This window comes from Sorghum bicolor, chromosome 9, assembly GCF_000003195.3.
Source record: "Sorghum bicolor cultivar BTx623 chromosome 9, Sorghum_bicolor_NCBIv3, whole genome shotgun sequence".
Classification (NCBI taxonomy): domain Eukaryota; kingdom Viridiplantae; phylum Streptophyta; class Magnoliopsida; order Poales; family Poaceae; genus Sorghum; species Sorghum bicolor.
The window spans coordinates 58,636,061-58,647,662 of record NC_012878.2 but is presented as its reverse complement, the minus strand read 5'-3'; the positions used below and the strand labels follow the sequence as shown (position 1 = coordinate 58,647,662).

At 42.0% G+C, this 11,602-nt stretch overlaps 1 protein-coding gene across 8 annotated transcripts; it reads left to right on the top strand.

Annotated features, from left to right (window-relative positions):
- On the top strand, window positions 2,093-9,682 carry LOC8065302 (acyl-protein thioesterase 1 homolog 1). 8 transcript variants are annotated; one of them, XM_021446799.1, is made up of 11 exons: window positions 2,093-3,090; window positions 4,406-4,525; window positions 4,600-6,230; window positions 6,323-6,434; window positions 7,975-8,011; window positions 8,215-8,284; window positions 8,398-8,502; window positions 8,737-8,887; window positions 8,989-9,071; window positions 9,168-9,261; window positions 9,351-9,682. In XM_021446799.1, exons 3-11 carry the CDS (start codon window positions 6,203-6,205, stop codon window positions 9,433-9,435), a joined length of 765 nt encoding a protein of 254 aa, XP_021302474.1. In that variant the 5' UTR covers window positions 2,093-3,090; window positions 4,406-4,525; window positions 4,600-6,202; the 3' UTR covers window positions 9,436-9,682. The 8 variants fall into 8 exon arrangements, with proteins under 8 accessions (XP_021302474.1, XP_021302469.1, XP_021302470.1 ...); XM_021446794.1 differs by having other exon boundaries at window positions 2,093-2,428; window positions 2,548-6,230; XM_021446795.1 differs by having other exon boundaries at window positions 2,093-2,661; window positions 2,881-6,230.

The window sequence follows — 11,602 nt, the reverse complement described above, 5'->3', positions numbered from 1 at the left end:
GTGCAGATCGAACCGCCCTCCATGGATGAGATGAGGGATGGGTTGTCGTCGCGTGCTAAGTGGAGGAGATCACCACGTCGCTGGATCTGCGTTGTGCTCCATGGATCCACCATGGGAAGGACAATGCTCCATGAATCCACTATAGGAAAACTAGTGCTCCATGGATCCACCACGGGAAGGCCACCATGGCCGCCGTCGAGGTGGGGGACGACGCGCCAGGGTGGAGGAGGCACGTCGGGCTCAGGATGGGTAGAGGACGTTGCCTCCATGGATCCCCTGCTGGCTGCTGCGTGCTCGAGCTCCGGCTGAGGAGTGAGATGGGGGAGTGTGGCACACAGGTTGGTGTCTCCTGGGCGGGTTGGGTGGAGGAAGGTTGCGGTTGATTTTTGAGGGGGGGGGGGAGAGAGAGAGAGAGAGGATGAAGAAGCAAGTAGTAGAAGGCGGAGATATTTTGAGATGAGTGGAGGAGAGCCACATGCAGATAGGAGCGAGTGGTGGGAGGTCGAGTGAGCTGATGCCATGTCCGAAATCGGTCGGACGTATGTGTCAAAGTATTACCCAAAAAAAACCTCGACTTTATCAATCCCTAGTTCATTTTGAGAAACAATAAAAATGTGTCTTCTTACTACAATAATAGACGGAGTAGCTGGAGCCAACTGAAACTCCACTAAACAAAGCGTCTGGCCCCTAGCCCCCCCCCCCCCTTCGGATTTACCTCATGACCTAAGCCTTGCTATTTCCACTTTTATCATTTACTTCCTTTCATTTCTTTTAATATAAGGCGTTTTAGGGTATGAAAGTCAACTGTTCGTCACCTAACGTCAAAGTATCGTTAAGCATGTTAATATTTTATTTTACCCCACAAAACAAATATGCATGTATTTTGACTAATGGGATGGTCAAAATTACAATATCTGTGCAAACAATCTAAGCCAAACTAATCGCGGTGAACAGGTTTGGAATATTTTCAGTGTGATGGGTAGAATTAGTTCCACGCTTAGTCCTTTTTGAAATGCAGAAATCATATGGGAGTTCTTTGAAATCACTTCATTATTATAGAAAAATGTAGAAACAAAAAAATAATAATTCAAAGAGCCTTAGTTTAATTTATGCGCATGGCAACACATAGAAATACCATGCCGCCACACTTTGTCTCAACTTGGAGTTAGTGGAGAAAAAAAGGAGCCAGAACCCTAGAGGAGGAGGTATGGCGTCGTCATCGCCAGATCTATCGTCGCAGCCGCCATGGCCACACGCGGGGAGGCGATGGGGGCGCGGGCACAAGCGAGAGAGAGAGAGAGAGAGAGAGAGAGAGAGAGAGAGAGAGATGACTTAAAAGACGAGGTTGTACAGACGTGAGTGGGGAGGGGGCGATAAGGTGTGCACTCCATATAGCGCGAGGGTCTACGCTTATAGAATAGTACTCCGTTCATCCTAAATTGTAAGTCATTTTAAAAATTTTGAAAAGTCAAAATATTTTAAGTTTGACTAAAATTGTAGAAAGAACTATAAAAAATTATAAAATCAAATAGATATATTATGAAAATATAATTAATGAAAAATCTAATGGTACTTTGTTGATATCATAAATATTATTATCTTATTAAATAAATTTAGTCACACTTGCGATGCATTGACTTTCCAAGAATAATGACTTATAATTTGGCATAGTTGGAGTATTTAGGTTCTTTCTTTTCTTTGGTATAATACTTATTTTTCACATATGTACATTTCTAACATATTTAACTTTTTTTTGAACTCTATCATATTTAACTTTCACATACATATATAAATGCATATATTATTATAATAACCATTTAAGCCGTTTATAAGTACACTTAAACACCGCCCAAACGGACTAAGGGGATGTTTGGTTGCTAGCCATAGTTTACCACAACTAACTTTAGGCAAGTGTGGCAAGCCACAAAAAGTGTGGCTAACAAATTGGTTGCCACACTTTGTCATGTCTAAAGGAATCTTGCCATACTTGTTAACTCTATGACATGTGGAGCCCAAAAGAATCATGTCTAAACTTAGTTGTCAACAAAACACTTGCCAACTTGGTAACTTGCCTAAGATGAAGTGTGGCAAGCCATAAACCCAAAATAAACCCGATTGTTTAAAGTTGAGCGATTATGCGCGGCCAAGCGCGGGCTCCAAGTCTCCAACAAGGCAACCATGGGACAGCCACGGCTCACGCGGCCGGTGCAGCATGCCGGACGCCGCCATGAAGCGACGCGACGCAGATCAATCAAAGCAACCGGCAGCAGTGAATTGAAGTCGCAGGGTCGTTGCGACCACACAAGGATCTCTGCTCTTGCTTTGCCATGGTGGTAACTTGGTAAGCACAGACGGCTGCTCGACCATCAAAGAAGCCTAGCGCACACCACTTGCTCGACAAAAGGCCTCAGCGCCAGCCAACGGTTGGGTGCGAAATTGCCTCTGAGTTTCATTGGTTCTTTTCTTTATTTTATTTTGTTATTAGTTTTTCGAATGCTTTGACTTTTGTCTTGATCTGTTATATATACCTGTCCTTACATTTTATAGCTAACAATATCATGAGGAATCATTATCAGCAACGATCTGATCTGTGAAGACAGTGACATGCACATCCCATCCGCGTAATCTCTGAGCTACACAGATGCTTTCTCCTTTGCCATGGTAACCTCCGCAGATTATACAAGGAAATGTGGTTCTTGCCAAATGTATCAACCGTTTGTTTGATGCTCTTCTCTTTCTGCACTGCATGCTTGACCTTGACATCTATACACTGACGTTTTACACTCTAGTAGCTCTACGTAGTGTAGACCACATCAAAAAGATAATGTCTTGATTCTTCCACTCCTAACGACCTTTTCCATGTTTTCATATTAATTACAGATTCAGCTTTTCAGAGTAACAGCCGATAGCTGGAATTTCCTGCCTGGAAAGCAGAGTGTCTAGAGCACATGACATTCCTTCAGCATCTTGCACTGCACATCTTTATGGATGGAATGATGTGAGATGTGACGTATTCCCTTTCAGCTTGGCCTGCACTCTTAGTCTCATTGTTTCATCCCAGCAACATGGAGGAGCTATCGGTTATCACAGGTTTATTTCGGATCACTAAGTTTACAGTAGACGCTCAAGTTGGAAATGTGATGAGTTTCTATTTTATTTAGATGCTCAACTTGTCATACTCATGGATATATGCACCACATATAGTTCCCCTGAACAGACCGGAATAGGACGTGATTGCTCAATGACGATTATTCTATTCTATTCTGTTCTGTTCTATTCTATCTTCTGCTGGTGCAATGCACCCAGAAACAGCACTGTTCCTTTTGCCAAGTTGTAGTAACCACATATCTACTCACAAAGCTACATGATCACTCATTAGTCACGTTGCACTTGGTGGTGATACTGCCAGTTTGGATCTGGTTAGTTTTCTCTTTTACTTTTCTTGTGAGAACACAATACTATGGTTAACAGTTAACACTTTTGAAAATTGATCACTAACGAATTTTGTTTAATATTTACTATGAGAGAGGATATAGTTGACTCAAAGGTTATAATATTTTCACAGCCCATATGCATGCTGTAACTTTCAGCATTTTCCTACTGTCACCCATCACCCATGGATTATGGTGGCCATCTCACAACTTCAAACCCCCCAGTTAAACAACATTTCATTGCTTTGTTCTATCTGAGGTTGATCAAAGGGATAAATTCTGCACTATGCTGATGGCAACATTGCCTTTCATTTCTTACCTTTCACCATTGCAAAACTTTTCAGAAGTCCTAAAATTAGAAATAAATGGAAGAACAACGTGGACATTACTAGAACTGCAAACACAAAAGGGCAAGTAATGTACATGTATATATAAGTAACAGTATGAAATATAAAGTGGAGAAGGAGATGCTACTTCAGATTTTCTGGAGAGATCAAGCCATGCAATAAGGAGCATGCATAATTCTCCCATTTACTTCCAAAGGCATAATTCTTCAGATAATGGCAGCTACACATTCCCTCTTGCATTTTGGAAGTTGACTTCTGTTGAGCCTTGATGTGGACTTCTTACAGTGAGTATTCTTTACCTTTTAAAATTATTCAGTGATCTGGCCTTAGTGGGAGCTGAATATGGAAACTGTACCTAACTGCATATGCAATCAGAAGCTTGCTTGCAAAAAAAACTACAGTCACAAGTATTCCCTCTGGAAGGTGTACAGAATTGTGTTATCCTGCTGATATATAGATCTATATTAAGCTTGAAGTGAAAACATTTAAAGAACTGATAGTTTTCCTGTTTTTGTATCTTCCCGAACTATATGCTTTTAGGTTTGAGTAACGACAAATCTGATATTTTGTACAGGTTGCCTTTTGAGGACCTTTTTTCTGATTTTATAGAAAAAACACTTTTCACAGGAACATGTGCAATATGGAGGGGAACAATATGCATAGGGACGAATATGCATGCTTCTAGTACCAGGGCATATAACACAATTATGATGCCTACAATTTCTGGTGTGAAAAAAGTTAGATCAGGTGACTTATGAACCTGTCTCGTGAAGTAGCTTCATCTAGCACCATGTAAACTGAAACCTCTTATGCTATTGTAGGGACAAAATCATGCATAGCTCACATATTTTGGCTTGAGCTGCCTCCCACACTGCACATCTCAATCATTAGAAAATGAAAAGGAGAATGGAATATGATTCTTGTTGTATGTTGTGGGTCTGGCACACCAAAAAAAAAGAGGAAAAGATCCAGACCTTTTTTGTTTTTTCTATCGGGTTATCTTTTTTCCTGGAAAAAAATGCCATATTTCTCAGAGACATCAGTTTATATTTAACTTATTGTATTCTCAATCACCTCTTAAAATTTGCATCGTTGAGAAAGAATCAACTCCTCTGCATTTGCAAAAGCAATTGGAATATTTGCAAAGGTGAACACCTTTCATGGCATGTAAACCTAGAGTAGAAGTCAACTGTAGAAAATACCTTGACAGGGTTAAAAATATTGTTGATGTCTTGTCAACTAATATTTCTTCACATTGCCAATTATCTTAAACAAGATCTAGCTTTAATATAAGAATGATATTAAGTTTGAGATTTCTTGCAGTCTGGAAAAAGTTAACCTTTTGAAAATATTGAGAGCTGGAAAGAATCGGGTGGTTTGCATAGTTACTTTGTTACAAAACCTTAGAGTGAATTCAAAAAATTAATTTTACAGTTATTCTCAATGTAGTAAAAGTACTCCATGTTAAGCTCTTAGCCTCTTATATTGGTGTACTTCTGCAAGTACATGTACCATCATGAAGAATGTAGCCACGCATATGCTGCTAGTGGGCTTGCATTTCTGCCTGATTTGGCTCCCATATCCATGCTGATTCGTTACTGAAGCTTGATAGATATGTCTTGCATCATCGTTTCTGAATTCTTTAATGTATCCTAATGGTATATCAATTGCAAGTTGCAGTAGAATATTATTTCATTATTGTTTTCTGTGTGAAAATCTGCCACCAAGTGGTTTTCTGTGGGCCTGTTGGCGAGTAATACTTCCAGCAAAGTTTTTTTCAGTTTCATCTAACAGAAACTGCTAGCAGTGATGTCAAAAGAAAGAGTTCATGACTAGAAAATAAGTTGACTCATGCTTATTCCTTGCAAATTTGTTTTGAGTTTGTCACATAAGGAGTTGCATGGATTTGTTGACAGAAGGAAGTGCGCATTAATACTCCATGCACCATGCAGCATAAAAATGTTTATTAGCTGGACAATAGACAAAAAGAAGAAGAGAACATTTATATATTAGGTTACTTCTCCACTGTCGGAGATGCGTCCTACTAACCTGTGTGCCAAATGCATTTTCATGAAATGACCATGTGCCATTGCCACCCTCAATATGTATTTCTGTGTGCAGGATTCTTCACTTAGAATTTTTTTTAATCTTCTATCCTTTTCCTGACATAAGATTTTCAGAATCCAGATTCTCCTCTATGACAGCACAAGGTGTGACAAACCGCACTGCCATGCAATGCAGATTCAGGGAATCTTTCGACATATATTCCCCTCTCCAGGCTTTCACTATAAATAGAGGCTAACTAGGGTTTTGCACTTCATACAATTCCAAACCTTCAGAGCTTACAAGGAGTAGCAGAGCTCAGAAGCATTGGTATTCAGCACACAGTGCACCTTCTTGAAGAACCGCAGAGGAAATCACACAATGAGCTATTACGGCAGCAGCTCTTCTGGTAAACTGTCTGTTCCATTTCTCCATTAGCCTAATCCTCTGATCTACGATTTATGCCCATACATTATCCTGCATGGATGATCGATCATTCAGGTGGACGAAGCAGTAGGAGAGTCGACTATGGGAGGACATATGTGGTGAGGCCAAAGGGAAGGCACCTAGCCACCTTTGTGTGGCTCCATGGCCTAGGTGACAATGGTGCTAGGTACCTGCTTATTGCTTGGCTCATACCTACTTCTGTTTTTCTTAAATTTTGGTTGTTCATACGATGATCTTCCATGCATTACCCTTGTCAATCAAGAGAGAGAACTAGATCGTTGCAGTGTCGATGTAAAACACTTTATTCTCTTCCATCCTTTTGCTAGAAATGATTCAAGTGGCCTCCTTTTTGTCTGTCCATGCATGCATATATTCCTAGTATTGCTTTGCTCAAAGTACATGTTTCTCATACCTGTTGCACACACCTAACAACCTTCTTTGCCACGAAGGACGCTGATAATGCTTTCCCACTTTCCATTCAGAAAGGATAGGAATGTCTAATACTTTTTGATGCCGGCTAATAATACATAAAGTTGGCTAATTGCGTATGTATGTTGCATAGTTATAAGTATAGGCAAAATCCTTAATTTACAGTTCCCTGTCTGCACAAACTATGTAAAGTAAAGAACACTTTTTTTTTGAAACATAATGGTAGGAGCTCAGCCTTTCAATTAAGAAGAATGGAATTGGCCTAATTTATAAGGGAAACCAGGCCCGAAAACCTTGCATACGCATGGATCAACACACAGAAAAAAATCCACATAACCATAACACAATAGCTCCGCTGACTAACCCATGGCAACCCACTTACACAGAGAGGTAACTCACAAACCAATGGCACCGACCGCATGTCTTCATTGCCGAGCTTATCACAAGCAACAAGGAGCAGTTCCGTCTTCCCCAGTGGACAATGAACACCGTATTTTATAACAAGGTAGAAAAAAAATCTTGACCAGGGGGAGAGACGTCCCCCTGATTTTGCCCTTGGGAGGTTTGTGGCAGCCTTTGAACCTGGACTGGTGACAGGGGTTTCTTGCCCCCCTGACTTCAACGGTCTAACCAGTGTAACTCAGGACTCAGGAGGCTTATAACAAGGTAGCAAGGGCCTAAAATTAAAGTATCTTGTTCTTGTGATCCACTATCAGACTTTTTAACAGTTACGAGTTTCGGAGAAAAATCAACTGATAGTAAGGCTGAAGATTACTTTTAGTTTATTATAACACATTTTAAGAGTCCTTTTCGAGTTTGTGTATTTGTCCAGGTTAGGTTCACATGTTCTTTACCCACTTACTATTAGTTTTCTGATACCACAATGAAAAAAAAGGCAAACATCAACATCTGGGCTGCTTGCACGCAGCACTATTATTATTTAGCTAATTGTTTAGTCTCTCCAGATAATCTAGGAAATGAAGGCTACCCTCCTCAATTTGTTGTGAAAAATTGATTCAGTACTGAGTTATTCCTCTTTAACTGTTTTGTGTGTCAATCTTTAGTTCCAAATGTTCTTTTCTCCAATCTGCACATCTTTTGTGTTGCCGGTACTTCATACAACATTTGATGCTTTATATAATGTGTTGCGATCTACAAAATTTGAGATGACCTGGAATGGAATATCTTTACCAGTTGCTGCTGCCATGCTTTTCTTGACATAGCGAACTGATTGATTTCCTTTTCCTTCTTTTAATCATTCTGCATTTTTTTCCCAGCTGGTCCCAGCTCCTGGATTCTCTTCCTCTACCAAATGTAAGCATTGATGCTTTGTACTTGAAGCACGCCTCAATAGATATGGATACACCTTGTCTTATTCCTGAACCATCATGCACCAGTTTCAGTATTGTTAACATCTTCAGAATAGTGTAGCTTATTTTGCTCAGTAGTTTGGGCATATAAGGCAGCTATTCTTACTGCAACAAAGCTTATTTATGTTGAAGCTTGTGTTCATGTAGATCAAGTGGATATGCCCCACTGCTGCAAGCCGGCCTGTCGCAGCTTTTGGTGGATTCCCTTGCACTGCATGTGAGTTCCTTTCCTGGAAGCTGAAGTTACATACTCCAACTAACAGTATTACTGTTTCTCTGAACTCTGAAGCCTGGACAACATTTGATCACTATTTTCGGGAACTGAAACAGGGTTTGACGTTGAGGACACATCTATAGATGGCCGTGATGACATTGAGGGACTGGATGCTTCAGCTGCACACATTGCAAATCTGCTGTCATCTGAGCCGTCTGATGGTACTAATAGCTAATCCCAAGATCATTGCCATCCCATACTTGCTAAGTGCTAAGCCTCATGATACTAATTTCGCTGTTGATAGGAATGTATATGTTAGTTGATAAGCTAACTATAAGTCCATATCTCATAAAAATGTTCATCGGTACATGTGCAGATTTATGATTTTAGATACACAGTTCATACAGAGTTGTTCTCTTTTATTCATTCCATGGATGTTTTCCACATGTGAGCAGTGAAGCTTGGGATTGGTGGTTTCAGCATGGGTGCCGCTGTTGCTCTCCACTCAGCAGCATGCTATGCTCAGGGAAAATTCACAAGTGGCATTCCCTATCCAATCACACTCAATGCAGTCATCAGTTTGAGTGGCTGGCTCCCTTGCTCAAGGTCTAACTTTGACATCCTCTCCATAGATCATTTGTGCCATAAAACTTGCTAAGCTATTAATATTTTTCATGAATCCTAATGTTAACTCTTGATATTTGCAGGACCCTGAGGAGCAAGATGGAGAGTTCACATATTGCTATAAGAAGGGCTGCCTCCTTGCCCATCCTGCTTGGTCATGGAAGAGGTGACGATGATGTTGATAATAATACAAACCCAGAAATTCAGTACATACTACTAGACAATAAGTTTATTTTTCTCTAAATCTCATGTGTTTTTGCAGTGGATGAAGTTGTCGTCTACAGGAATGGCGAGAGATCAGCTGAGATTCTGAGGAACTCAGGATTCTCATTTCTGACTTTCAAGCCCTACAACGGGTACAGATGCATGCGTACGCTACATATGAGAGTTTTAATTTCCTCTCCCCCAGACAACCAGATTGATTAAATGACTTGTGACGATGCAGGTTGGGCCATTATACAATCCCTGAAGAAATGGACGATCTCTGCAAGTGGCTCAGCTCATCGCTTGGCCTCAGCCGATCTCGCTAAAAGAATAGTTTTAGCGTGTGCGCAATGGGTTTGGTAATAGCATATATTTTGAGGGGTGGTTTCGTTTGATAGCTTGTAACACTTGGTGATCTCTTCGCATGTGGCTTTTGTTGCCATCGTCCTAATTTACTGGTATATGTTTTGCTGTGCTACTGCCTAGCAAGGAGTGACTATATGTAATACGGTACTTTATCCGATGTTGTCAATAAAAAGAAAATGTCGTTGAGGCCTCTGATCAACGAAACAACATTTGTACTGTATCCAGGCAGCAAAACTAGCTCATCACTGCAGAAACAGAAAAGCTGGAGAGACCTTGACTTCATTTCAACATTTGTTACGTTTCAGTTCCATACATAGTTGCTCAGAAGCTCCTTATAACCATATAACAAGAGCGGTAATGCTTGTATTAGTGCGTCCGTCCGCGCCGGACGGAGCTGTTGGCAGGTCAGGAAGCCTAGATGTTCTTATCCACATCCCCTTCGGTTTCTAATAAAAAAAAAGAAAAATAATTCGCTGTAGCGCCGTGACCCTTGACTACGCTCTTTAGCGTAGCGAGCCAGCGACTGCACTTCTCCGCGCGCTTCCTGCGTATCTTCTCCACACCTCTGCTCCCTCCTATGGTCGTCGGCATCCTCCTCGTCTCCCACCCCGGCGGCGCCCTCACCTACCTCGGCACATGCCCCACCTCGGCGGCTCCTTCACTCACACCAGCATCTCCCCCCATCGGAAGTCCCCAACGCCTGCAAATCTAGCGGTCCTCTTCCCCACATCGGCGAGATCCATGGAGCACAACCAAGATCCACTCGCCTACAACATCCTTGGAGTTGGTATGAAGGTGTTGCAGGGGAGAGTCGGAGGCTCTCCCTCACCTCAGCACGGCGCCCTCCCCCCCCCCCCCCCCTCCCCGATGGCCCCTCTCTCACCCCATGCGACTGAGCTCCCTCCCATCCCGGCGGCCATGGCACTCCCGACGCTAAGCTCTCCCCCTATGTTGCAATTGTATGTTCTAGTTGTTTCAATAGTTTCATAGGTATGTTGCAGCTGAATCATGTGGATGTTGCAAAAGTAGATCTGGGGTCATTATACATGTTGCTTATGTTGCAAGCGTTTCTAATGCATGTTGCAAGCGTTTTGTTCGAAATGTTTCATTTGTTTCTAGGCATATTGTTCCAAGCGTTTTGATCTGGATGTTGCATAAGTTTCACATATATGTTACAACAGTATGTTCCAAAATGTTTCATTGTTTCAGTCTTTTTGTTGCAACAAGTGTTTTAATGTCGCAGTTGCAAGTGTTTTATCAGGATATTGCATATGTGTTTCACGTATATTGCAACTACATATTCCACATGTTTCATCTATTTTTGAGATATATGTTGCACTCAAGTGTTTCATATTGTACGGAGAGTCAGGGGCTTCAACGAATGGGGTGCGGCGAGCGAGTGGATGTGGCCACGAAATATTGGAGGTTGCCATCGGGTGGACACAGTGGGGCCCAGGTGCCCCTGTGGGGCGACAGGATGGGGGGCGGGGTGCGGGGCGTGTCAGGCATGCGAGGGGCATTGTGATGGAAGCTGGGCCCGCGTGCAATGTATTAGGAACGAAGGGGTTACGGACGGGTGGGCTTTGAGAGATAACACCGCGAGTGTCCGGACGCTGGCGCTCGGATCGAACGTCCGGGCGCTAGCAGTTACGTAACAAGAGACTCGGAAAAAGTACTGCTTATAAGACAGACAGACTGCATGTCGGACGATGGGTGGCTGGATTGGGTTGGGCTCCAAAGGTTCTGGGCCGGAAGCTAGCCATTCATTCATCCCGGCCGGCTGGCTCGAGTCCATTCGGCTGATGCAGTTGGACCGCCTACAAGGAGGCGGCAGCCTGCACATAGGTGTGGGCAAAAAAAAAATTTTTGAAACCGGTGTGGGCAAAATATTGAATAAGTTTGAATACCTAAACAGGTGATTTACAAGTTTATAAATATAGATGATACAGGTACACAAGTTTGAGGACCTAAACGAATGATTTGAAAATTTAGGGACCGGAATGACATAGATGAATTCTTTCCAAAAAAATGACATAGATAAACAAGTTTGAGAATTTAAAGGGTCGATTTACGAGTTTAGAGATCAGATAACATAGCCAAGTACGTTCGAGGACTATCGGTGCACTT

Bases quoted from the DNA above. Each gene is read 5' to 3' on its own strand.
- LOC8065302 (XM_021446794.1), top strand. From the start codon at position 6,203: ATGAGCTATTACGGCAGCAGCTCTTCTG. The intron at 6,435-7,974 runs GTACCTGCTTAT...TTTTTTTCCCAG, and splicing joins CTAGGTGACAATGGTGCTAG to CTGGTCCCAGCTCCTGGATT. The intron at 8,888-8,988 runs GTCTAACTTTGA...TGATATTTGCAG, and splicing joins GGCTGGCTCCCTTGCTCAAG to GACCCTGAGGAGCAAGATGG.